We start from the raw sequence: 25,684 nt of genomic DNA, 5'->3' as shown, positions 1-25,684 counted from the left end.
TAAGTGAAATATCAGTTTGACTTGAGAGTACAAGGACAAATAATCCCATTAAAAAAAAACAAAACAAAAAACTGGGGGCTGGGAAGGTGGCTCAGTGGTAGAGCACTTGCCTTGCATGCATGAGGCTCTGGGTTCGATTCCTCAGCACCACATAAGCAAAAAAGAAAAAAAGCCGGAAGTGGAGCTGTGGCTCAAGTGGTAGAGCACTAGCCTTGAGCTGAAGAGCTGAGGGACAGCGCCCAGGCCCAGAGTTCAGGCCCCACAACCGGACCCAAAAAAAACAAAAAACAAAAAACTGCTCTGTCACTCATCAGATTCAGCCCTGTCTCTACCCATCATTATCTGGTAATCCCAAAATAGGTCTTTTTTTTTTCACGTGGAGATGAGGATAGTGGAAAAAGATTGTGGGACCATAGACAACTTGAAGAGGTGAATGCCCAGTTGAAATCCCAGCATATTAGATTCTTTCAAGTTAAAGGTTCAAGTTTCTCTGGCATGTCTAGAGCAGCTGGTAGCAGTATTTTATTCAAATGAATACTGACATAAAAATGAATCTTTGTAGGTTCACATGGAACAATTTCATGTTTGTTAAAAGTTCCACACTTTAAATTGGCCTGCATTAGGTTACATTTTACATGTCCCTTTTGATGTCATTGTCTTGAACATGCCCAAAGTGAGAGATACTATTTTAAGTCATCATTAACAATTAACATTGCAGAATAAATTAGCATATTAGTGAAGCCCAGGAAAGAAATGGGTAATGAGGAATGGGCCATGGGAATGAATATAGCTTAGTGGGATGAATACAGAGGACATGTCTAATGCAAAGAAATCTGACCAGAATATCCTGGGAAAGAAGGGAAAAGAAAAAGAAAGAGAAGAGAAACATGACAGATACTGAAGATTACTTCCACATGCAGTAAGATATCTAAAACAAAAGATTAGAGGATAATCAGCTCCATTTGTTTCAAAGCATTCCAGTTCTTTGTGTCCAATGGAGTCAACAAACCACAAAGCTTCATCATGATGAGGGGCAGGTTCAGCCGCATCTCTGAGATAGACTGAGGGATCACCAACAATATGTGAGTTGAGTATGAGAAACAAGGCCAAGATCCAATTGCTTGAGTTCACAAGGCCCACATGTGGAGTGCTACACACCCCAGGAATCCACCTCCACAGCCCTACCTGTCTCAGCATGGATCTGAAAACCATGTACCGTAGCCGTCTGGTGAGGATTTCTCCAGCTTTACCAAATGTGTAGCCCTGTAAGGAACAAGAACATGCCACACCAGAGTTGAGTGAGAAAGACACCAATTATACAAAATGACTGGGTTTAATGTCATTACTAAGACAAAGTCAGAAAGCTTGATTGCTGGGGTTGGGTTGGCTGCATTTCTGTGAGCATGTGCTCACAGAAGGTGCAGGACTACAATGGTGATCAGGACAGCACAACATGCTTTTAGATCTGATAAGGAAAGAAGTCAGATAACTTAGAAAAATGTAACTGTTAACAGTCACGTGATGCAAGCAATTCTACTAAAAGGAAGATAATAGAAATGTTTGTAAATCCCATTCCCACTAAAACAAAGGAATAATGTAGATATTTACCTGAAGGAAAAATGTAATAAATGATATAATTCCAAGGATGAGAAATAAAAGTGAAAACAGGTTACTATTGTTCCGTTTTGTTTCAGGATCATCATCTCTTGCGAAAACCTTTGAGAAAATATTTAAAGGGTTGTTAATTCAGTTACTGAAGAAATTTCCCTGGTCTGAGCTAGTTCCTATCTAGCCTAATTCTGGGATTGACAGAGCTGCGCTCCACTGGAAAACAGGGTTGGCTTTGGGAATACTGATGACTCGAAGGTACCTGCATTCTGCTTCCTGGGAGACCAAGAGATGTGTCATTTCCAAATTGATCCAAAGATATTTTTTTTGTTGGTCATGGGGCTTGAAACCTAGGCCTGGGTGCTGTCCCTGAGCTCTTCAGCTCAAAGTAAGTGTTCTACCACTTTTGAACCACAGTGCCACTTCTGGTTTTCTGGTGGTTGGTTGAAGATAAGAGTCTCATGGACTTTCCTTCACAGGCTGGCTTTGAACCATGAACCTCAGATCTCAGCATCCTGAGTAGCTAGGATTACAGGCATGACCCATCAGTGCCTAACTTGATCCAAAGACTTTTATACTTAGGTTCCTTCTTGGAGTAAAGAGCACTATCCTTGTGTCTGGATAGAAAATGCAGGAAGTGGCGCTGTAGCTCAAGTGGTAGAGTGCTCGCTTTGAGCTGCAGAGCTGAGGGACAGCGCCCAGGCCCAGAGTTCAAGCCCCACGACCGACCAAAAAAAAAAAAAGAAAATGCAAACAAACATTGTCCTCTTCCCTTGTTCAGAAACTACATTGCAAGACAGCACATTGTATTACTATGTGGACATTTCAAACTGTCCTGAAATATCTGGCAAGGCACTCTTACTGACCAGGGAGATGTATTCATTCACTCTGCTTTTCAGAAAGAAAAGAGCTTCTCTAGTCAGCATTCATTGTTTGGTGGCCAGTTACAGAGCCAGCTGGGAACCACAGCCCACTATGAGAACATCACATATGGAAACTTTTCCAGAGATGGCTAGAAGGACTAATAGAAAATTGTCCTTCTGTGTTCTCATACAGTGTAGAGAACATTTACTCCAGAAGGAAAGAAAGCACAATTCTCTCTCTATAGACAAAAATCAATCTTGTAATACACAACCATTCTTAACCCAGAAAAGTTTGTTCTCTGTTTAAGGGGAGAAACATTCGAAGTTATCAAAACAGTTTTTTACTAGCTATTTCAACAAAAACAGGATCACAAAACTCTTACTCTGTGTTAAGAATTACACTAATCAAATTCATATGCACTATTCATTTGATGCTCACAACAAAGTTAGCATCTTCTCCAAAAGTTTGTCTTATAATCATCATCACCATTTTACACAGAGAAATTAAAGCATGAAGAGATCAATTAACCTGTCCAAGGGAACTTAGGTAGCAAAGGATGACCCAAGGAGATAAAGCTAAGCCATTTGACCAGAGCCCATTATGAACAATGAAGCAAAATGAGAAGTACATCATAATGACTGAGGTGTCTTGGAAAAGTGTGCATTGAACCTGGCCCTTTCCTGTCCCTCCTCTGTTTCCTATTATGAGCGGAGCAGGCTTCCACATGTGGCTCCACTACATGCTCCCATAGCCATGATTTTATAACGTCTCAAGCTCAAAACAAAGGATCCATCTCACCTTGGATTGAAGCCTCTAAAACCAAATAGAGCTATTAAAAACCTCTAAAGCCAAAAAAAGTTTCCCGCCTCTAAATAGTGTCACTCAGGTATTTGTCACAGAGACAAAACACTCACCAACACATAACTGTTAATCTGTATTTCAGTCTTAGGAAGTAAGACAAAACTTACATCTTGTATAGCTAATAAACTAGGCTTGGTTACATCCTGGCAGGAACTTATGTTCCAGAACAGCTTATTCTCAGTTCAGAGAAATAAGAAAGCCAGCTTGCATTCTGGTGAGATGATGGATCATGAGTTTTGCTTAGAGCTCGATTTTGATAGGTATGGAAAAGTTATGTTACCAATTTCATTGGCTATTTCAGGGAATTAAAATCTAAGGACATAGAAATTATCAGAGCCCTGGATAGAAACCAGGAGCAAGGAATGGTTACAAAATGAACTTTCCTATCACAAACCAGGCTTGAACTCTTAGATCATTAAGGCAGCTGCTTTCACATAAAATGACATATTTTCTGTGGCTTGTGTTTAATTGATCCTTTAGTCAATAAGTAAAAATAAAAAAGAACATCAATACTTACCCCTACAATCTTTGAAAATATTATTGAAAATGCTGGTTGTAGGCCCCCATTTATAACAGCACAAAAAATACCAACCACAAAATATGGCCACTCAGTTAAATTCAGTTTTAGAATCCTCCAGAAAGAAACTGGAGGTACATTTTCATCCTAGAAAACATAAAATATTACCAGAAGCTAGTTGAAAAATAATTTTTCATTGATTTTATGATATACCATTTTTCTACAAGTTACAACTTTTGAAAATGAATATATCCCATTATTTATCCCCATTATTTTTTAATGGTTATTTAGCTTCAAAAAAGGATTGAAAGATTCTGTTATGGTACAGACCTCTTTACATTTTAAGAGATTCATGATGTTTCTATAAACATTCAACTCTTGACCTGACATGCAGAAGATGATAAGACTCTTTACAAATACTGACATACTGAATAGAAATTTTAATATGACAACCCACTACCATATATTATAAATTCTAATCTTACAAATATATTCACTAATCCTTATTCTTAAATTCTAAACTGATGATAAAAATATTGGCCTTTTGCTTCTAGAACACTATAGAGAATAGTTCAGGAGGATTTTAGAAAATATTTTTTGCTCCTACTCTTACCACAACTCCAGCCCACACAAGTAGGAGAAACACTGGGACATAAAATTGTATATTGTCATGCATACCAAGGCCTCCTCTTTTGTACTAGGCTTTCTTTCTTCGTCTTGTGGACTGTGGATACTTCTGCGACTTGATTTTCTTCTTAATAGACTGGATCGTGAGTCTTTTGAGGACATATCAACGTTATGAGTTTCACCATTAGGTCCATAAAGGTCATTTTCTAATTCAATTTCATTTCCTCCTGTCTAACATAAACAAGAAATATGGAAAGGCTAGTTAGGATCACTTAACCTATGAAAACTTAATCACTAGACATCAATATTAAGAAGAAAAATGATACCTCAATTGAAATAATGATAAGAGGAGATGCAGTTAAACTGCTGTTTCTTTGTGTGTGTAGTGTGTGCAAGTGCTTGGTGTAAACTCTACGCCTCATACTCTCTACTCTTGCCTAGTACTCTACCCTTGAACCATACATCTACTTCTAGGATTTTAGCAATTAATTGGAAATAAATTGTAAATAAAACTTGTTTATCTGGACTGGCTATGAATCAACCTTCAGATTTCAGCCTCCTGAGTAGCTAGGATTTTAGGTGTGAGACAAAACACCTGGATGCCTGGATGTATTTAAAAATGAAAACCCTGAAATAATTAGCATTCCTGCTAGATATGATGATTCACATGGTATTCTTTCTGTGAATATAATATAGTTATTGTTTCTGAGGTATTAGATCAGCTCTATCAACAGAAAATCAATATAAACCTGATTATAAACCAAAACTCAAAATTTTATAATGATTATGTTGAAAAAATGTGAAAACAGCCCAAATCAATTTTATTTCTTTAAATTTTTTTTTCAGATATACCCAAGATATCCAGTGATACTATATTTTCAATATAAAATCAATATAAAAATACTGAGAGGTGTTACTTTTAGTAGTAGTAATAATAATTTATAAATTTATAGTTCGTTTTCCTCTTACCATATTCAACATTCCAAATTAAGTACCATACAGTAGCTATATGGGGATAGCTAACTTGTAAACTAGATAACTTAGCTTGAACTCTAACATAACTTTTCCTTAAATATTCTTTTTTAGTTCCTTTCTCTCTTTGCAATAAAATAAAATAATACTGACTGCCTTATATCCCCAAAGTGTTTCCCCCTACTTTTCAAAATACGTCAAGTAACTTTACTTTCAGGATTATAAAGAGCCATACTAGCTTTCAATAAAGTATATCTTAGGACAATTGTAGAGTTAAGCCATACCTGCATTGTGACAAGTTTGTAGTAAACTCCTTTCTCTCTCATGAGTTCATCGTGATTTCCTTTCTCCACAATGACTCCATCATCAAAACCAGCAATGACATCAGCATTACGAACTGTAGACAAGCGATGAGCTATCACAATGGTGGTCCGCCCTTCTCTGGCCTAAAGAGACAGAGATGTAGCTTTTGATGACATTACTCATTACATCTCAAAACTCACCCATATAATTTACATTTGCAAACTGAGCAAAGTCATAGAAGACAGTCTTTAAATAATTTTAAAATACTGTTTGATCATAGTAAATGTAAACACAAACATCACATAGTATTATTTTATGCCTGTAAACATGTTAATATCTATCAGCTTAAATTTACAGTAATAAATAGAACTTTTTTTCCCCTGAAGTGGTGAAACTAGAGGGGATTATATTTAGGACATCAGGCATGCTCAGCTAATTAGTGCTTTTATCATGGACTATGGCCTCATACTTATATGGCCATGGACTATGACCTTATACAAAACACTACAGAGTAAGGACTAGCCAATCAAAATGAACATGACTCCAGAGAGCTCCTAAAGTATATTTCATCTAGTAATCCATAGGAACCATATGTCCTGTGCCTCACAGTAATAAAGACATAGGAATATGAGTTAATAAAGTTTAGGCTTCAGCATTATATTATCCTGAATTAAAATCTTCCTCCAGCCAGGTGTTGGTGGCTCATGTCTATAATCCTAGCTAATCAGGAATCTGAGATCTGAGAATTGCTGTTCAAAGCCAACCCATACAGGAGATTCTTATCTCCAAAAAGTACTCAGAAAAAGTCGGAAATGGCTCATTGTGGCTTAAGTGGTAGAATGCTAGCTTTGGGCAAAAGGAGCTCAGAGACAGGACCCAGGCCCTGAGTTCAAGCCTCAGAAGTGGCAAAAAGAAAAGAAAATCTTCCTCTACGGTGTTTAGGATTTTATCAATATATTTTAAATGATGTGTAGGCTCAGTTTATTCATATGCAAAATAAAATAATAGTACCAATTTCTTAGGGCAGTTGTGATAATAAAGTAACACACATAAAGAACTTAGCATTGTGATAGCTACAAAAAGTGCTTGATTAATGTTTTTTTTCCAAAGTTCAAGCATTATGGGGAAAATGAAAAGCTCTGTGATGCTTTCAATGCCTCATATTATTTTTAAATTATATTTTAATTACCTTTTTTGGGGGGGGGGTCCGGTCATGGGGCCTGACGCTCTGGGCCTGGACGCTGTCCCTCAGCTCTTCAGCTCAAGGCAAGTACTTTACCACTTGAGCCACAGAGCCACTTCTGGCTTTTTTTTTCCTGCTTATGTGGTGCTGAGGAATTGAACCCAGGGCCTCATGCATGCAAGGCAAGCTCTCTACCACTGAGCCACTTTCCCAGCCCTATTTTAATTATCTTTAAGTAGTTGTACATAGGAATTACCATTCAACAAACCAGTTTGTAAATGCAATGTATCATAATCCATGTCACCCCGTTCATCAGTCTTACTACTAATTTAATTTCTCTCCCATGAGAGAAATTTATTCCTTTCCTCCCTCCTCTGTTCCGTTTCCCCTGACTCTCCCTCCATGTTTCCTTTATTTTTTCCTTTCCTTCTCTTTTTTTCCTCTCTCTCTTTAATTTAGATTGTTTTTGAAAAGTAGATGAGAAAAACCTGGTAGGAATAATTATTAAGTATAGAAAAAGACGAACCAATTCTTTGGATATTTTGGAGATAAAGGAAACCTGTGAAATATCCTCCCAAAGTTTATACTTTAAAGAAAATGTTTCAAAAAAAAAGAAAATGTTTCTAAGGAGAACTTTAAAAAGTTGTTTTTATTTCTAATTTGATATGCTGTTCTATTATGTAATTAGGAAATACAGATAAACAAATACAAAAACAGAACCAAAATGAAGAGTTAAAAAAAGCAGCCACAATTCTATCTATCCTGATTTTAGTTCATAAAATGTTCAATAAGCTTCTTTTCTAATGTTCAGATCTATTAAACACAATGACAATATTTACAGGAACATACAATGTTTTATTAGGCAGAAGATAGTCTAAGCATGCAAGGTTCATCTTTAATACCTAAAGTCATAGATCAATCTAAAACACCTTTGTTTCTCACACAGGTCACCCAGTGATCACCACACATGGAAGACTAATCATGCAGCATTCACACACAGGAAGCTCTTAGGTACTATTTGATAAGTTTTATAGATTCAAAAATTGAAAGAGATTCATGACTCAAAGTATCATAGGCTTTCTGTCCCTGTTCTGAGGACAAGAGACTATTTCCAAGATGCCTTAAGAGTCATTTAGCATCTTGGAAAATAAAGCAAATGCTTCAATAGCCATTTGGAGTTGCCTGTCCAACACTAAATGCCCCAATTAATATAGAAAAAGAGACCAGATTATATTTTCTGTTCATAATATAAAATCTTAAAAACCTAACCAACAAGGTTAACCCTCTAGTTACATTTACAAGATCAAAATGAGCATTCGGTTTCATTTGAGTTTATATTTCCCATTGTTTAACTGAAAAGATTTACAGACTTTACATGAAAATATACCTACTGCTTCTTGAAAAAAAGTCAGAGAATAAAGTTGAACAAACTAAGAATTATGAGAAGAAGAAGAAGAAAAAAAACCAACTTCAGAGACCTGAAGCATTTTAAGGCTTCAAAGTTCATTCATTCAAAGTACACAATTGCACAACCATCTTCTAAAATAAAAATGACATTAAATAAATTTCCTTGTGCATAAATAATTTATATTCTCTCTAAAGTAGATGTTCAAAGGTGCTAGAATAAATCATCTGATTCTATAATGTTAAGAATACCTAAAAGCTATCAAAATTTTCTTTTCTAATGTAAAGAAGAATGAGCAGTGGAAGGCCTCTATTGTTCTTAAAGAGTTGGTTTGACCTCAGCTTACAGACCTTATCCAGAGCCACCTGAACCACAGCTTCACTTTCTGTGTCCAAGGCCGATGTGGCCTCGTCCAGCAGGAGGATCTTAGGGTTGCGAACCAGGGCACGTGCTATGGCGATTCTCTGCTTCTGTCCACCACTCAGCTGGGCCCCTCTCTCTCCAACCAGGGTGTCAAATTTCTGCAACAGAAAAATCACAGGAGGATTTGGTAAAACAATAAGCTATATTAGTTCGTATTTTAAATTGAAAAGTAATTCCTCAAACTATTCAAGTCCTACCAGTCATACAGTCTACCTCTTTACAACAACAAATCCCAGTTTTAAAAATGTGTCCACCACTAGATGCTACTGCTAGAGCTTAAGAAACCCAAAAACATCTTGACTTCCCGTCTAGGGTGTCCTCCAATGTTGCAGGATTTCTTAATTGTGAGGACTACAGTAGGCTAGAGCTCTGTTCTGTGAGTCTCTGAATGACAAGGACAAGGGCAAGCAGACTCACATGGGGCAGTTTCATGATGAAGTCATAGGCATTGGCTTCCTTTACAGCTTTCTCAATCTCATCCATGGTGACATTTTCACGACCATAGCGAATGTTTTCTGCTATTGTGGTGGCAAACAACACGGGTTCCTGACTCACCACACCAATGATCTCCCGCAGATATTTCACGTTTATGGTCCTAATGTCCTGTCCATCAATACTGACCTGGAAGTTTAAAACAAGGGTGATTTTCCTTCATTTCTAGCAGACATTATCCCCGGAGTGAGGTGAGGTGGTCCCTGCTGATGGCTGCGGGTCTAACTCACCACGCCCTCTGTGGGATCATAGAGCCTCTGGATCAGCTGCACTGTCGTGCTCTTCCCACAGCCACTGTTCCCAACCAGGGCCACTGTCTGTCCACTCTGCACCTTCAGGTTGAGTCCCTTCAAGATCTACCAAGTTGAGTGAGAAGTAAGCATTAAGACAACTCCGAGATACAGACACATGAGACCCTGGGGTCGATTCCTCATTACCACATAAGCAGAAAAACCTGGAAGTGGCACTGTGGCTCAAGTGGTAGAATGCTAGCCTTGAGCTGAAGAGCTCAGGGACAGCACCTAGGCCCAGAGTTTAGGCCTTATGACTGGCAAAAAAAAATATATCTCTAAAGGAAAGTATCAGAAATTCTTTATCAAATAGCTTAATCATTTATCATGGTACCTTAACTTCCTTTCGAGATGGGTAACTGAAATGAATATTTCTGAATTCCAAATTTCCCTTGATAGTATCTGGTTTGTGTCCACTTGTTGAGAAGCTGTCGATGCTTGGCTTCTAAACCAATGAAAAAATATTAGGCAATTACTACATTACAATAACAAGTTTTCAATGATATTATGTGCAGAACTGGATAAAATGAAAACCAAGTTTGTTCTCAACTGGAAAGTCTTTTGTGTAGATGGACAAATAGCCATGTGAGACTTACATTATCAATGATCTTGAAGACTTCATAAGCTGCACCTCTGGCATTTGCAAATGCTTCAATGTTCGGAGTTGCCTGTCCAATACTAAATGCTCCAATTAATACAGAAAAGAAGACCTGAGAATGGGAAAACACAAATTTACTTACTTTTGTTTACCATAATCCTCTTATTCTTTTCCTACATTATTAATTCCATTTTAAATTAGAAAGGCAACATAAGAATACTGGGTGTTTCATTGTAACAATAAGATGTACAAGACACTATGTTAAAAATGAGCTTTACAACTTGTAGGGGGAGGAGCTGGGGAGAGGGGAAGGGAAGGGATAGTAGGGGAAAAACAAAGGAGGAGGCAACAATGCTTAATAGGAAATGTACTCATTACCTTACTCATGTAACTGTAACCTCTCTGTACAGTATTTTTACAATAATAATATATACAAAAAAGAATACTGGGTATTTAAATGTTTTCAATGTTTGTGATTAAGAGGAGAATACATCCAGATATATTATAACAAGTTATGTCAGTTATGAGGTTTTCAAGTTACATCATGTTTAGGCCACCTCCCAGAATATGTTCTATTTGAAGTGCTGAAAACAGTAATGCAATTATGACTGGTCAATTAAGAGTATACAAATTAAGACTTAAGTACTATTTTATTTGGCAATAAGAGAATTTGAAGACCAGGCCTTCCGATTTCCAAATCTTCCTTGTCAGCCACACCGTCAGCTTTTTCTGCATTCATTGTTTTAACCGAGCTTTGCATTTATGGCTAGGCTGGTCTACAATCTTAGTTTATGTTCTACAATTAAAGCCTACATTTCTATTAATGCTTGCCTCATAGCTCGAATGATATACGTGTACCACCACATCCAGATTTCTGTTGGTTGAGATAAGGTCTGAGAATTTTTCCCCCTAGACTGGCTTTCAACCACCATCTAATCAGTCTCTACCTCCTGAGTAGTACTGGTTAGGGTGTGAACCATTAAGCTTGGCTAAGCTTAAGTACTTTTATTTAGTGTGTTTAGAATGAAGAATTATTCTTCCTTGCTCAGTGAAATGATTATGTAAATTCTGGGATAGTCATATTACAACACATCTTTTTTGTGATTACGTTCAATATAGGATCCTATCATTTAGGCTGGTTTTGAATTCTACACATATTTCAGACTATCACAGTGTCCTAAGTGTTGGGATTATACACATGTGCCACCACACCCAGCTCTAGTATGTTTTTATATATCTTTTAAAATTAGTATCTTTAAGTAGTTGGACAAATGAGTTTCAGTTCTACATATTTTTATATTATCTTCAAGTACTAAGAATTTTTATTTAGATTACCAAGAAGTAAAATGGAAACAAGCAGGAAAAGGTAAATCAGAAGATTAACATCCAAATTCTAGATGAATATTTACTGGACTGTTCAAAATGTATGGTCTTGAATGTTGGATGCTAAAATAGGCAGAGACTATTCATTCTATGTGTAGTATCAAAAGAAAATATATATAAAATATTTTTTATAGCCAGGCACTGGTGGCTCACACCTGTAATCCTAGATACTCAGGAGCCTGAGATCTGAGGATCCCCATTCAAAGCCAGCCCAGGCAGAAAAGTCTGTGAGACTCTTATCTCCAATAAACCACCAGAAAACCAGAAGTGGCACTGTGGTTCAAGCTGTAGAGTGCAAGCCTTAAGCTGAAGAGGTGAAGGACAGCACCCAAGCCCAGAGTTCAAGCCCCACAGCTGACAGTGTGTGTGTGTGTGTGTGTGTGTGTGTGTGTGTTGCATTATAAAGCACATACTAAGTTACTAAGTCATGGCTCTTTTTCAAGCTAAGACTCCCCCCTGCCACGCATTTCCCCATATATCGTCTATTTAAGGGTCTGAAAGACAAATTCTTGGAGGTTTTGCTTCATTCAGGTATATTTTCTTATTAAGTATTCATTTTCCCTAGTAAATAAAATGTTTATCTACATCAGTATTGACCATGTACATATCGTTAAAAGTTAGGCTCACCCACCACATCACTATTCTAAAAAGAACTCTTTAGTAAAAGAGATTGCAAAGTAAACAGCCTCAAATGTTGGATGAGGTAATAGCTTATAAAAACCAGAGGTAATTATTATAATCTTATTACAAATCTAAATCCTGAGAAAAGGAGCTGTTCTGGTAGGCAAAATGGCAGTATATCTTGCATCTTAGCCCTAGAGAAGATAAGGCAGGAAGATGGTGAGCTTGATGCCAACCTTGGCTACGTAACATGTTCTAGACTTGTCTGTGCTACATAATCTGATCCTATATCAACCAAAAAGGAGCATATTAAGAGACTCAAGGAAATATGATCAGTCATTAGCACAATATGCTTTTCTTGGCATAAAAAAAGAAATATAGCAAATTCTCTAATAAGGTACATATTAAGTTGGTTGTGAATTATTTCACTGAAAGATGATAACATAAAATTGCAAGTGGGCACCAGCACAATCATGTTTATTGCAGCACTATTCATTAGGGCTAAGGTAGCCTAAATGCTCTTCAATGGATAAATAGTACATATACACACTGGAATTTTACTCATCTATTAGAAAGAATGCTATTGCATATTTGCAAAGAAAGTAAGTCAGAGCCAGAGAGACAAAGGTTGTGTGTTTTCTCTCATATGTGGAAGCTAGATTAGTTTATAAATAAGAAAGTAAATACTTCAGGCAGGAGGCAATGTACACCAATGTATAAACTAAAATATGGTAGATTCTGAGGAGAACTCAAACCGTGTGACTCCTTAGAAAGAATAAATCAAAGAAAACAAGCACCAGGAAATGAGTACTTGAAAAGGTGTGTATATACGCAGAATGGAATTCTATGTCTCCATCAGAAAGAATGACATTGCGTCATTTGTTGGGAAATGGAAAAACTTGGAAAAAAATCATATTAAGTGAAGTAAGCCAGGCCCAAAGAAACATTGGTCTTGTGGTTTCCCTTATTTGCAATAACTAGTATATGTCTGAGACAAGCGAAATGGTTAGATAAGTTGATGCTAGGCAAAATAGGGACTCAAATGGTTTTTCTTTCTTGCTATTGTTTCTAACATATTTATAAGGTATTTCTTTATTGCTTTGTATGTTCCTCCCCCATGGTATAACCCTTGTTTTCACTGTATTTGATGTCGGTATAATTTGTGGAGGGGAAGGGGAAAAACCAAATTGTTTAAATAGGGATACAGGTGGACCCATTGCAACAATGAGATGTACAAAATGTTATGTCAAAAAACGAACTTTACAACTTTGGAGGGGGGAGATGGGAAGGGATGGGAAGGGAAACAAAGGAGGAGGCAACAATGCTTGATAAGAAATGTACTCATTACCTTGCTCATGTAATTGTAACCCCTCTGAATGGTATTTTCACAATAAAAAAAAGGGTGTGGTGGGGTCTGAGGATAGAATAGTTGAAGAGATAAAGTAGTGGGGAAAGAATGCAGTAAAAATTCAATGTATAAGCCAGGCGCCCATGGCTCCTGCCTGTAATCCTAGCTCCTCAGGAGGCTGAGATCTGAGGACCGCAGTTCAAAGCCAGCCTGGGCACCAAAGTCTGTGAGACTCTTATCTCCAATAAACCACTAGAAAATCAGATGTGGCGCTATAGCTCAAGCAGTAGAGCGCTGGCCTCGAGCTGAGGAGTGCAAGGACAGTGAGCAAGCCCAGTGTTCAAGCCCCATGACCCCCCAAAAAATTCAATGTGAGAGAAGGGGTTGATTGGGTAGAATGGGTAAGAACGTTGAAAGGTGGGAACAGAATTTTCTTTTTGTATAACTAAAGTGTGTACTTTCATGAATTTATGAGAATCATTCAAAAAAACTGAAAGTAGATTGAAATGTATATTTTGCCACTTTGAGAATCAGAAAATGAAAATGGAACAATTAGTATCATGATTGGTACAAGAAAATCATCTCACCAAATGAAAATTCATGTTTGTGAGACTAATAATGTTAGTTTTATTTGAGCTACAAAAGAGATTGTAGGGGCTGGAAGGTGGCTCAGTGGTAAAGCGATTGCCTTGCATGCATGAGGCCCTGGGTCGATTCTCAGCACCACATAAGCAAAAAGAAAAAAGCCTGAAGTGGCTCTGTGGCTCAAGTGGTAGAGTGCTAGCCTTGAGCTGAAGAGCTGAGGGACAGTGCCCAGGCCCAGAGTTCAGGCCCCATGACCCAACCCCCCCCCCCAAAGAGAGAGAGAGAGAGAGAGAGAGAGAGATTGTAGGAGAGCTACAAAAGGAAGACAACAAAACTTGCTGGAGGCTTCTATTCTTTAACTTATGAAGCCATGATTCTTGTAGCACTCTATACATATTCAAAATATATTCTTTTTAAGTCAAACCAACATTGCTCAGTTTCATTGGTGTCTTTAATGCTGATTAACTCCTTTTTATAACCCATATATAACTTACAGTGAGCACTTGTCCAATAGAATATTCACTGGAGAGGACCAAGGAGGTCCCATACCAGAAAGCCAGAGCATACGATGCATAGATCAGTAGGAAAGCAGCACCGATGGAAATGTTGGCTGTGATAGCTTTCCTTATCCCAATTCTCTTTGCGTCTTCTAGATTCTTATTGTACCTGGGAGAAAGAAAAGAAATTATCTCATATGCTTGTAAGGTATGGAAATATGTTGCATGATGGTTATTGAGTAGTTAGAATTTGCTCAACCCTGATGTGTGAGTGTATTTTCTCCTTCTTTCTGACATTGTTATTATTATTTCATTTACTTCTTGCAGAAGAGAAAACTTGAGTCTTAGACTTATAGAGGTATTTATGAGGGAAACTTCTAAAGTTCTTTCTTCTAGCAATAATGAAATAAGTGAAGTAATATTCAACAAGCATAAAATATGTCTTGTTATTTGTGCATAAGACAAAGTAGGAGCCATGGGAAAAATGTCTTATTTACAAAATCAGCATTCATCTTTGATTAATTAACTAGTGATATAATGCTAGAAAGTACGAAACAAGAAAGTTATTTAAATCTCTGTATCTTTAGGAAGCAGTAGAGTTTTACTCCTATTCTGTCTTCTTCAAGGACTGTTGGAAGGACCAGCCAGGCATTAAAGACAACATCAGAGTAAGACTTGATTGCTTATGTGGAAAAAGAGGGAAGAACTGAGAAGCAAAAAGAAAAACGAAGATGATGATACTAAAAAAAAAATCTTATCACTTCTACCTCTCAATAAACTTGTAATTCTTCTCCCACCCTGCTCTGAAATCAGACCTCCATAATCCTTCTCCCCTGGACCACGGCATCAATCCTCCTTTTGGTCCTAGATTCCACCCCTTTGACTGCTTTCACTCACCCATTCATCAAGCCCTTTAAGAAGATACGATCTTAGGAAGTTAAAGGTACTGTCATTCCTTTAACACCTTCATCCCTTTCCTGTGTTCTTGGGATAAATTCCTTACTTTTCTCTTTGGTACACAAGTCCCTTGCATTCTAGTCCTTGGCCACCTGAATCTCCTCTCTTTCAAGTGAGTTCTAGTCACATCAGCTTTGTGGATCTCCTGGACACAGAGAAGTACTTAGAATAAGTACTCAGGAAATCTGGAAGATTCTTCTTCCCAGCCATCCAATCTTAGTTCTCAGCCTATATGAAATCTCAAAGATGTATATACTAATCCACTATATTTAATTTCTCCTCATGTTCATCAGCACACTCACTGATTTTATTTCAAAGTACTTTTTAGAAGTATATAATTTCATGCCTTTCTAAATAATTCCATCTATGACTAAAGTACTTTAGTGTCCCAAGTAATGCTCTAAGTGGTATATTAGATATTTGATAATTTACAATTTACTTTTTCCGTTCTGCTTGAATTTAAGCTTCATAAGAGTATGGGGTTTACTTGAAGAGGATAAAGAAAGGAGTTTAGGGGGAAGGTATAGTGGTAGAAAAACGAAGGAGTGGGTAACAATGTTCAACAACAAATGTACTCATTACCTTACTCATGTAACAACACTTTTATTTTATTATTATTTTGGGGGGGATTCGGTTATGGGGCCTGAACTCTGGGCCTGGGCGCTGTCCCTCAGCTCTTCAGCTCAAGGCTAGCACTCTACCACTTGAGCCACAGTGCCACTTCCGGCTTTTTTCTTTTTGCTTATGTGGTGCTGAGGAATAGAACCCAGGGCCTCATGCATGCAAGGCAAGCGCTCTACCGCTGAGCCATCTTCCCAGCCCCTGTACAACACTATTACAATAAAATTAAATTAAAAAATTAAAAACACATATTAAAATGTCCCCATTGATCTTATGCAAAATATTCATTCAATATTAGATAACAATTGGCTTGCTAGGAAAAATTAGATATATTTAATGTACAATATGAGCAAGGTTATTACTTCTATTTTTTTTCTTATCCTTGAACTCACAGATATAAGGTCTAGAATTGCAATTTTCCAGAATACTAGCAATGTAATAAAACATCCATTAAGTTAGTTACATTTTTTTTTTGCCAGTCCTGGGGCTTGAACTTAGGGCCTGGGCACTGTCCTTCAGCCTCTCTGTGCTCAAAGAAAGGACCCTACCACTTGAGCCATAGCATCACTTCTGGCTTTTTCTATTTATGGGCACTGAGGAATTGAACCCAGGGCTTCATGCCTGCTAGGCAAGCACTCTACCACTATGCCACATTCCCAGACCCTATTCAGTCTATTTTTTATTTAGCTTTCCTTTATGCTGGTTTTATTTTTTTGTATATTTATTTTTTACTGAAAAGATACTGTACAAGGGGTTACAGTTACATGAGCAAGGGTAATGAGTACATTTCCTATCCAGCATTGTTACCTCCTCCTTTGTTTTTTCCCTACCATCCCTTCCCTCCCCTCCTCCCCGACTCTTTCCTCCCCACCCGCTTCACCTCTAGATGTTGTAAAGTTTGTTTTCAACATAGTGTCTTGTACATCTCATTGTTACAATTGGTCAACCTGTATTCTTTGTTATTTCCCTTCCCCTCCCCAAATTAGATAAATGTATATACAAGATGCAGGGTACTGGAATCAAATACAGGGAAAACAGGTGTTATACCATGAGGGAAGAACATACAAAAGAAACAAAAAAAAAATCACATAGTACATTAAATAAATACATTAAAAATATATGGTCATATGTACATAACTTTTGACCTTTTTTGCTTATTCTAGACATATAATAGTTTTGCAAATAAGAGAAACCATGGGACCTGTGTTTCTTTGAGCCTGGCTTACTTGACTTAATATAATTTTTCCAAGTGTTTCCATTTCCTAACCAATGGAGTTGTCATTCTTTCTGACAGAGGCATAGAATTCCATTGCATATGCATATATCTATATATCTATATCTATATCTATATATATATATAAATCACATTTTCTTGATCCATTCATCTACTGAGGGGCATCTGGGTTGGTTCCATGGCAAAGGACATAGCTAGCAAGATCAATAGAAAGCCCATGGATTAGGAGATCTTCACATACAACGGACAAGGGTCTCATATCTAAAATATACTTAGAACTCAAAAAATTAAATCCCCCAACAACAAATCCTCAAAGAAACAACTGCCCGATTAATAAGTTAGCTGAAGACTTAAAGAGAAACTTCTCTGAAGAAGAAATAAGAATGACTAATAGATGCATGAAGAAATGCTCCACCTCTCTAGCCATAAAGGAAATGCAAATCAAGACAACATTGAGATTCCACCTCACCCCAGTTAGAATGGCTATAATGAAGAAATCTAATAACAACAGATGCTGGAGGGGATGTGGCCAAAAGGGAACCCTACTGCATTGCTGGTGGGAGGGTAAACTTGTTCAACAACTTCGGAAAGCAGTATGGAAGTTCCTCAAAAGACTCCACATAGAGCTCCCCTATGACCCAGCAATCCCACTTTTGGCATTTATCCAAACGATCACAAACAAGGCCATACTAAAGCTTACAGCACAACTATGTTTATCATAGCATTATTTACCATAGCTACTGAGAACATTTTAAAAATTAATTCTGCCATCCAGATGGGCACATAAGATGACCCACACTTAACATTTCTACTCTCTACAGAGAGAGGCTCAAACCTTTCAAGTTCTTTGCTTTGTCCACCAAAGGCAATCACAGTTCTGATGGCTGCTAAGACTTCTTCAGCTACTGCCCCAGCTTTTGCATATGCCAAGAGCTCTTTGTCAGTAAATGAAGATAATATCTGTTTAAAATACAAATTGGTATCATTAAAAAATTTAAGTTATAGCAAAACAGATGCTGTTAATATGTTAAAGCATAAAGAATCAAATTCTTCCTTGGGCTGTCTTTTGTTATGATATTCTGTACTTTGGTATAACTCTTAATTCTGTAAACTACTTAAAATTCTTTTTTGTACTGAGATACTACAAAATGATTTAGATTAATTTCAGACTTTTCCACCTAATATATTTCATGGATTCTTATCTAAATATATACTTGAGGTAGGAGGGCGGGGGGAGGATGGGAAGGGTTGGGAAGGGTAAACAAAAGAGGAGGCTACAATGCTTGATAAGAAATGTACTCATTATCTTGCCCGTGTAATTTTAACCCCTCTGTACAGTATGTTCACAATAAAAAATTTTAAAAACTATACTTGAAACTTTTGGGAAATGTTAAATTTTAGAAAACAGAATATATACTACTGCATAATCATAAATATAGAAATATATACATAATATATATAATATGTAGAATATTTAATTATATGTATTTGTGTATATGTATACATGTGTGTATATAACATGTATATTCATAATACATAATTATATATATTATGTAAAGGAAATGTATCGTGTTCTCAATATTCTGGTTCCATTAACCAGTATTAATTGAGAAGAGCTAGAAGCATTATGCTCAGAGTGTAGAAGAATGTAGGAGACCAAGTGACTTCAAGATGTGACTTTTCACAAGCCAGTATAAGCAAACATATTCAGCCACCAGAGAAGTCTTTCTCTCCTAGAAGCTCTTTGAGACTTCTGCTTGGTTCCTGAACACTCACTCGGCTATCTTATGTGCACGAGATCTTATATTTTCTTCTCATTTACATAGTAAAATAGTTATTTATACTGTAGTATATATAAGTACATAGAAGAGCAGTTAAGGAATTTGCTAAGTTTCAATCAGTTTCAGGAGTATATATTGCGACAAATCAACAATTCCTGGAAATAATCTCTCTTGGAAACAAGGTATGGACAGATAAACTATTTATAAAGCTGTTGTGTGGGCAAAATTGGTATGGGCAAAGCAAACTTATTACTTGTACCAAGAAAGCCAAGGTATTCCACCAACTATTAAGAATTACACGTAACTAGTTTATAATACAATTCTGCTTAAACAGTATCACAGTTTTTCAATAGGTAATTTACAGGTATGAGGAGACACCTCAGTTATATGACTATTCCTGCTTGGCATGAAAATAAGTCAAAGTTATTTTGATTTTTAAGAGTACATTTCTTTCTTTCTTCTGTGAAAGCAAAAGAAATCATACAAAGGATACAGGTTGACCCATTGTAACAATGAGATTTACAAAACACTATGTTGAAAATGAACTTTACAACCTCGGCATGGGGGGTGAGTGTAGTTGTGGAGGTGGGAGGGAAGGATGGTAGGGGGAAAACCAAGGAGGAAGCAACAATGCTCATTAGGAAATGTACTCATTACCTTGCTCATGTAACAGTAACCCCTCTGTACAACATTTTTACAATAAAAAAGTACAAAAAATAAAAAATGGGTGGATAATGGAATATGAATATTCATTAATAATGGTCTATAGAGATATATCTGTACTCTTTGGTAACTAAATGATATACCACTGATTCACTAGACCTTCTGGACTTCTGAAAGTCTTTTTCCTAGGGCTGCCCCTCCATTATTTTCTGTTTCACACACAGCACTGGGTCTGAATTAGGATGTCAGTTTCATCCTTGAACAAACCTGTCTGCAGAGCACTGTCAGGTCACGGTAATTGCTTTAGCAATGCTTTTCTGCTCCTCTGAAGCTGAGATGCCCCACTAGAGCTGTCCACATTAGAGCTGGCCAGGAACAGGAGATGGCCAAGAAATACTTTAAATTTAAGATTTCAAAGTGCTATGTTAATGCACTGTTAATATATCATGTGATATACTGAATTCAACAAATCTGACTCTTTTTTCCTTTCATGACATTCTAGAATCCTAAGCAGAAGAGTATGCTGCATACTCTTCACTGTCTTTCTTTTTCCAAGCAATCCTGTCTGTTAAAATAAGGAACTCTCCAATCTTTCCTTAGGTACAAAAAAACTCTTTAAATTATTCTTCCAATATAAAAGAATAGGAGGTAACACTTCAATTATCACGTTTACCTCTAGTACCCATAAAAATGATCACTGACCCAGTCTTTTCTAGAGCCTATAATTCTTATTAATGATTATATAGGCTTGATACACATGGAATAGTTATTTCTTAAGTTAAAAGCTTCTAGTATAGGTACTTTTGTATTGCCCTAATTAATATATTGTGAAGCAATATTTTGGAATACTACTGGACTTTTCACCACAACTTTAAGCCCTTTTCCATTTTCAACATGTTTTTGTTATCATTTAATAATTTTTTATTATTCATTTGTTGTTTAGATATTATTGCAGACTTATGTATAACTGTAGCAAGTAATACAATTGCATGGTATTTACTCCTCATCCAGTGTCCTCCAATAATAAACATCTTGAAAATTACAAAGTAAATACTAATCACAAATTTAACATTGATTTGTATTCATATTCATATATACAAATGTATGTAAAAACAATGAACATTCAGTGTGCATCTTTTGGGATAAGCTTTTTAAAATATATAACACAATGTAGAAATCTATTCAGATTATTGCATGTATCTAGTTTCCATTTCTATCATTGCGTAGTATTCCATAGTATGAATATACGAGTATGTTTAATCATGTCCCTAAATTGTATCAGAAAAATATCCCATATCAAGCAATTAGGATTTAAAGTTGCTATCAAGTATTTGTCATATGTGTGTGTATGTGTTTGTGTGTGTGTGGCGGGGGTTAGCCACTGTCTCTGAGCTTTTGTTAAAGGCCAGTACACTTCCACTTGAGCCACAATTCCACTTCTGGCTTTTTGGGGGTAATTAGAGATAAGAGTCTAGCAAGCTTTCCATTCCTGGTCTGGTTTCAAGCTGCAATCCTCAAATCTCAGCCTCCTCAATAGCTAGGATTATAGGCGTGAGCCACCAGAACATAGTCAGTGCATAGGTTTTTATATCAACATAATTGTCTTTTCTGGCAGATAAATTCTGAGAAAGTGTGGTTGCTGGGTCATATGATAACTACATGTTTAGTTTTATAAGAAACTATCCCACTAGCTATCTATGAGTGATCCAGTTTCTCCATACTTCCTCCTGCATTTGGCAAAACTGTATGTTTTCTTTGGCTATTCTGATGAATGTATGACACCTTACTGTGGTTTAGTTTGCAATGTTGCTGGTGGCAAATGATGCTGAAAAACTTTCCATGGACCTCTCTATCTGTATATCCTCTTCCTAGAAATGTCTGTAAAAATCTGTTGCCCTTTTTCTAATTCGACTGCTTGGTTTTCGTTTTGATTCTTGATTATTGACTTTTAGCATGCTTTATTTATTTCAAATAGTAATTCTTTGTTATATATTATTTTGTTTTTCATTCTCTTTACACTGACTTTTATAAAATGAAAGATTAATTTTAATGAAGTCTAAAATTTTTCTTATTAAAGATGATGCTTTTAATGTCACATTTAAGATCTTTTCCAAGATATATGTTTAAAATATATATAAAACAATATATAAACAGTTTTATTTCTTCAACTTCATATACCTTTATTCTTATTTCATCTATTGTATCATTTACAAGTATCAATGCTATGGTGAAAACAAATAGTGAAAACAAATTCTATTTATCTTATTTTAAATCTTAATGGAAAGGCAATGTTTGGCCTGGATATTTTTTTTCCATTTCTGGTAAAGAATTAATAAAGCACTTTAATAATAGCTGTTTTAAATCATCATCAAGTAAGTCCAGTATCTGATTTATATCAATGTTTGGGTTAGTTAAATGATTGTGTTTTTCCATTCACACTGTGATTTTCTTGGCTGTTTATATGACTTTCTATTATATCCTACACATTTTATCTATTATGTTGATAAACTATGTTGCTTCATTTTAGTAAATGATGAACCTCTTAAGGTTTAACAAGGTATTCAGGTGAGCTATGGCTCCAGTGTTCATTTATTACTCAGAGCCTGTGTTTTCTGTTTGGTTAGCTTGGTTTCTCTGGATTTGTCAAAGTTCCCACTGCCTCTGAGTTCAGCTTCCTGAGGAATATGGTTTCTGAAGGTTAGACTGTCAGGTATCTATTGGTAGGAGAAAAGCAGGGTAATGGTTCCTTCTACTAGCACCTTTCATTATACAAGTAACAACAACCTGTGTTCCTAGACAGAAGAAAGTCTTAGTCACATGGTTTAAAGGAACATCCCAGAGCACACTGCTGGCTATGACTGGGTCTCTTCCTGTTTTTCCTACTTGTCTTGGTGTTCCTGAGTTGGGCAGGACAGCTTGAGCTCAAGGGATAAACAGTCTTTCTATATTATGCTACATAGTTTCTCATTATAATTGGCAATCAGAGAATTTAATAAATTTAAAACAGAATTAGAATTAGTATCAACTCATTTTATGCAGTTTTTCAAAAAATGAAGAGCTTGTACCTAACTTGATTAATGTTCTTGCAAAGAGAAAAATCAATTGAAAACAAGAATTAAAGAACTAGAACACTAGCCTTGAGCAAAAGGGCCCAGGGACAGCACCGAAACCTTGAGATCAAGCCCTACAACTAACCAAAAATATAAGAATTTTCCCCCAAATATTTCAGCTAACAAATAACCACCAGGTACATACTCATACTAGTGTTACTCTGAGTAATATCTTAACAATACCTTAACAAAATCCTCAGATACACATTTTATTTTTTTGTAAAATGAGACAATACCTATATCTTAGACTCAAATGTATTTGCTGGCCAAAGCAGTTGCTTCATAAAGGAAAACTTTGATTTGAAATAAGGAATTGGCATTCACCTTTTAGGGGACAATTTCAAAAACTTCTTAAAACTTATGGATTGACTTATGTCTTATTAAGATAGACTTTGAATAGCTTTCCCTTACTTACATTATCTTGCTACATGCATAAATTTCTGATTCCACTAAGTTATGTAGAACTCAAACAATATAAATAAATAACATCCCTATCAAATACACATACATATATTAAATTATTTTTTAAATGAATTATATGGCTAGGTAGAAAGGGAAATAAGTTTTACAAAATTAGTAGCAGCTGTGTAGAGAGGAAGGACGACTATTTCTCCTGTCCCCATTATGACTGGGAGCAAGAACTGGAAGGTAGGAATTTACATGTGTCCAAGAATAGAGTAATTTGTTTTCATAAATTACTTGGATACTGATGTGTCTAAAAATGTACAACAGAGACATTTACAACTATGATAAACTGTAAAATCAATTTACAAAGTGAACAAGATATATAACCCCCAAAATAAAAAAATGTTGATTGAATAGTATATGAATTGTTCACTGATTTTGAATCTCTTCTTGCTAAATGACTATGGTATTGTCTACCACAGTACACAGATCTTCAGAGTTCACATATCATTTTTTAATGTAAGTTAAGAACTCCTTTCTTCTTTCTCATCAAATGGCAAGGACAACATAAAGTCCTGATTTTTAAACAAAATTTAAGGCAAGTATTGAATACATAATTAAATTTTTTATAGTTAAATCACGTTTTCATGGGGTAATGGTTTAAATCTGAATTCACAAGCTCAACCTACCTTTGCCCATAGGGCAGCTGACAGTCCAAGAACAGGGCTGATGGCCAAAATCACAAGGGTTAGCTTCCAGCCACGTGTAAATCCTACTATAAAACCAGTGAAAAATGTTGCCATTGCTTGAAAGAACAATCCAATCTTGTCACCAATTCCTTCATTAATTTTGGAGACATCACTACAAAAGATAGTGTTAAGAGATCATGTTAGAAATACAAATGCATAATTTTCCAGTTTTGGTTTCGTTTGCTTAAGGTTGGATACATCAGTTTACAGCTAGGACCTATGTATTGCTTGTTTTAACTGGCAGAGTATCAGTTTCTAGTGAGAAGTTGTGTCATTAATAACAGGAATCTACAATAAGCCTCTAAAACTGGGCATGATGCACTGATGTATAAACAGGCAAGGCAGGCATTTTGAAGCACTGGGAAAATTTTCATAATATATTGTATTGTTTTCTATTGCACATTGCCATACTAACACTTTCAGAGTCTTTCTTGATTTTAACAAATGCAATGCTTGCCAGTCATACACCATCTACTCCCATACCCTGAAAGAGTACAAAGGGAAAGAAGGAAGATGAGACATGGTTGCTGCTCATATAAATTTATTTTTGCGATTACTTCTGTGTGAAACACTGGCATTGCTAACAGATCTGATGATACCTATTTCATTTCATGCAGAATAAGAACCAGATTGAAGTTAAACGTTAAACTGGGTACTTACTCTGTGAGCCGGGTGTTAAGCTCTCCCACGTCATGAACATCAAACCAGCCTATCTCTTGTTTCATTATAGCATGAAAAAACTCTTTCCTAATTTTATTAATTTGTCTTCCAGCTGCCAAGCACCAAAATGACACCTGAATGTATGCAGCAACAAGCACGCCAGCACCAATTCCAGTGTAATAATAGGCATACCTAAAAAAGAACACCACACACATTGTTCCATCATAATCAATGTTAATGCCCTCAATAAGATCACCCAGTATTTCTTTTTCAGTTATCTGGATATCTATTCATCTTTAACATATAAAAAGGGGTTGTCAAAAGTTGCTGGTCAGCATTCCACTATGTTTGCACCAGTCTTGGAGGATTGATGAGCAGTGAATTTTGCTTGGCTCAATTCTCAGCTATTGTGTAATATTAGGACAGCTGCCTTTCCTTCCTGCCTGCCTTCCTGCCTTCCTGCCTGCCTACCTACCTACCTGCCTGCCTGCCTGCTTCCCTACCTTCCTACCTTCCTTCCTTTCTGCTTCTTTTGCTTAAGGTGAGCACTCTAGCCCTTGAGCCACAGTGCTGCTTCTGTCTCTTTTTTTTTTTTTTTTTTTTTTTGCTTTTTTTGTAATTTATTGGAGATAAGAGTTTCATAGTCTTTCCTGCACGGGTTGCTTTGATTGGCGATCCTCAAACCTCAGCCTCCTGAGTAGCTAGGATTACAGTTTGCCTAACCTTTTTAAAGGCTCAGATTTCTAATTAGTAAAACAGAGGCTGAAAAAAGGCAACTGGGTGCAAGTGATTGACACCTATAATTCTAGCTACTCAGAAGGCTGAGATATGAGATTTGAAGCCAGATTGGGAAGAAAAGACTCTTATCCCCAATTAACTACCAAAATATATCATAAGTCAACCTGTGGCTCAAGTAGTAGAGCACAA

At 36.4% G+C, this 25,684-nt stretch overlaps 1 protein-coding gene across 1 annotated transcript in view; it reads right to left on the bottom strand.

Annotated features, from left to right (window-relative positions):
- The window catches only part of Abcb1 (ATP binding cassette subfamily B member 1), a 65,362-nt gene that overhangs the window by 18,273 nt on the left and 21,405 nt on the right, over positions 1–25,684 (bottom strand). The window contains exons 6-19 of the mRNA XM_042684489.1: positions 24,758–24,949; positions 24,038–24,209; positions 18,225–18,349; positions 14,575–14,746; positions 10,142–10,255; positions 9,880–9,990; positions 9,486–9,611; positions 9,181–9,384; positions 8,691–8,861; positions 5,734–5,895; positions 4,529–4,708; positions 3,851–3,997; positions 1,609–1,716; positions 1,186–1,263 (exon numbers count right to left, since the gene is read on the bottom strand). Of these exons, the coding sequence (XP_042540423.1) occupies positions 1,186–1,263; positions 1,609–1,716; positions 3,851–3,997; positions 4,529–4,708; positions 5,734–5,895; positions 8,691–8,861; positions 9,181–9,384; positions 9,486–9,611; positions 9,880–9,990; positions 10,142–10,255; positions 14,575–14,746; positions 18,225–18,349; positions 24,038–24,209; positions 24,758–24,949 (2,062 nt within the window). The remainder of the gene's footprint in view (positions 1–1,185; positions 1,264–1,608; positions 1,717–3,850; positions 3,998–4,528; positions 4,709–5,733; positions 5,896–8,690; positions 8,862–9,180; positions 9,385–9,485; positions 9,612–9,879; positions 9,991–10,141; positions 10,256–14,574; positions 14,747–18,224; positions 18,350–24,037; positions 24,210–24,757; positions 24,950–25,684) is intronic.

The sequence above is a fragment of the Dipodomys spectabilis genome, unplaced genomic scaffold (assembly GCF_019054845.1).
Source record: "Dipodomys spectabilis isolate Male_0828 unplaced genomic scaffold, ASM1905484v1 ptg000089l, whole genome shotgun sequence".
NCBI classification, from domain to species: Eukaryota; Metazoa; Chordata; class Mammalia; order Rodentia; family Heteromyidae; genus Dipodomys; species Dipodomys spectabilis.
Note: the sequence above shows the minus strand (reverse complement) of the source record. Positions and strands in the feature narration are given on the sequence as shown.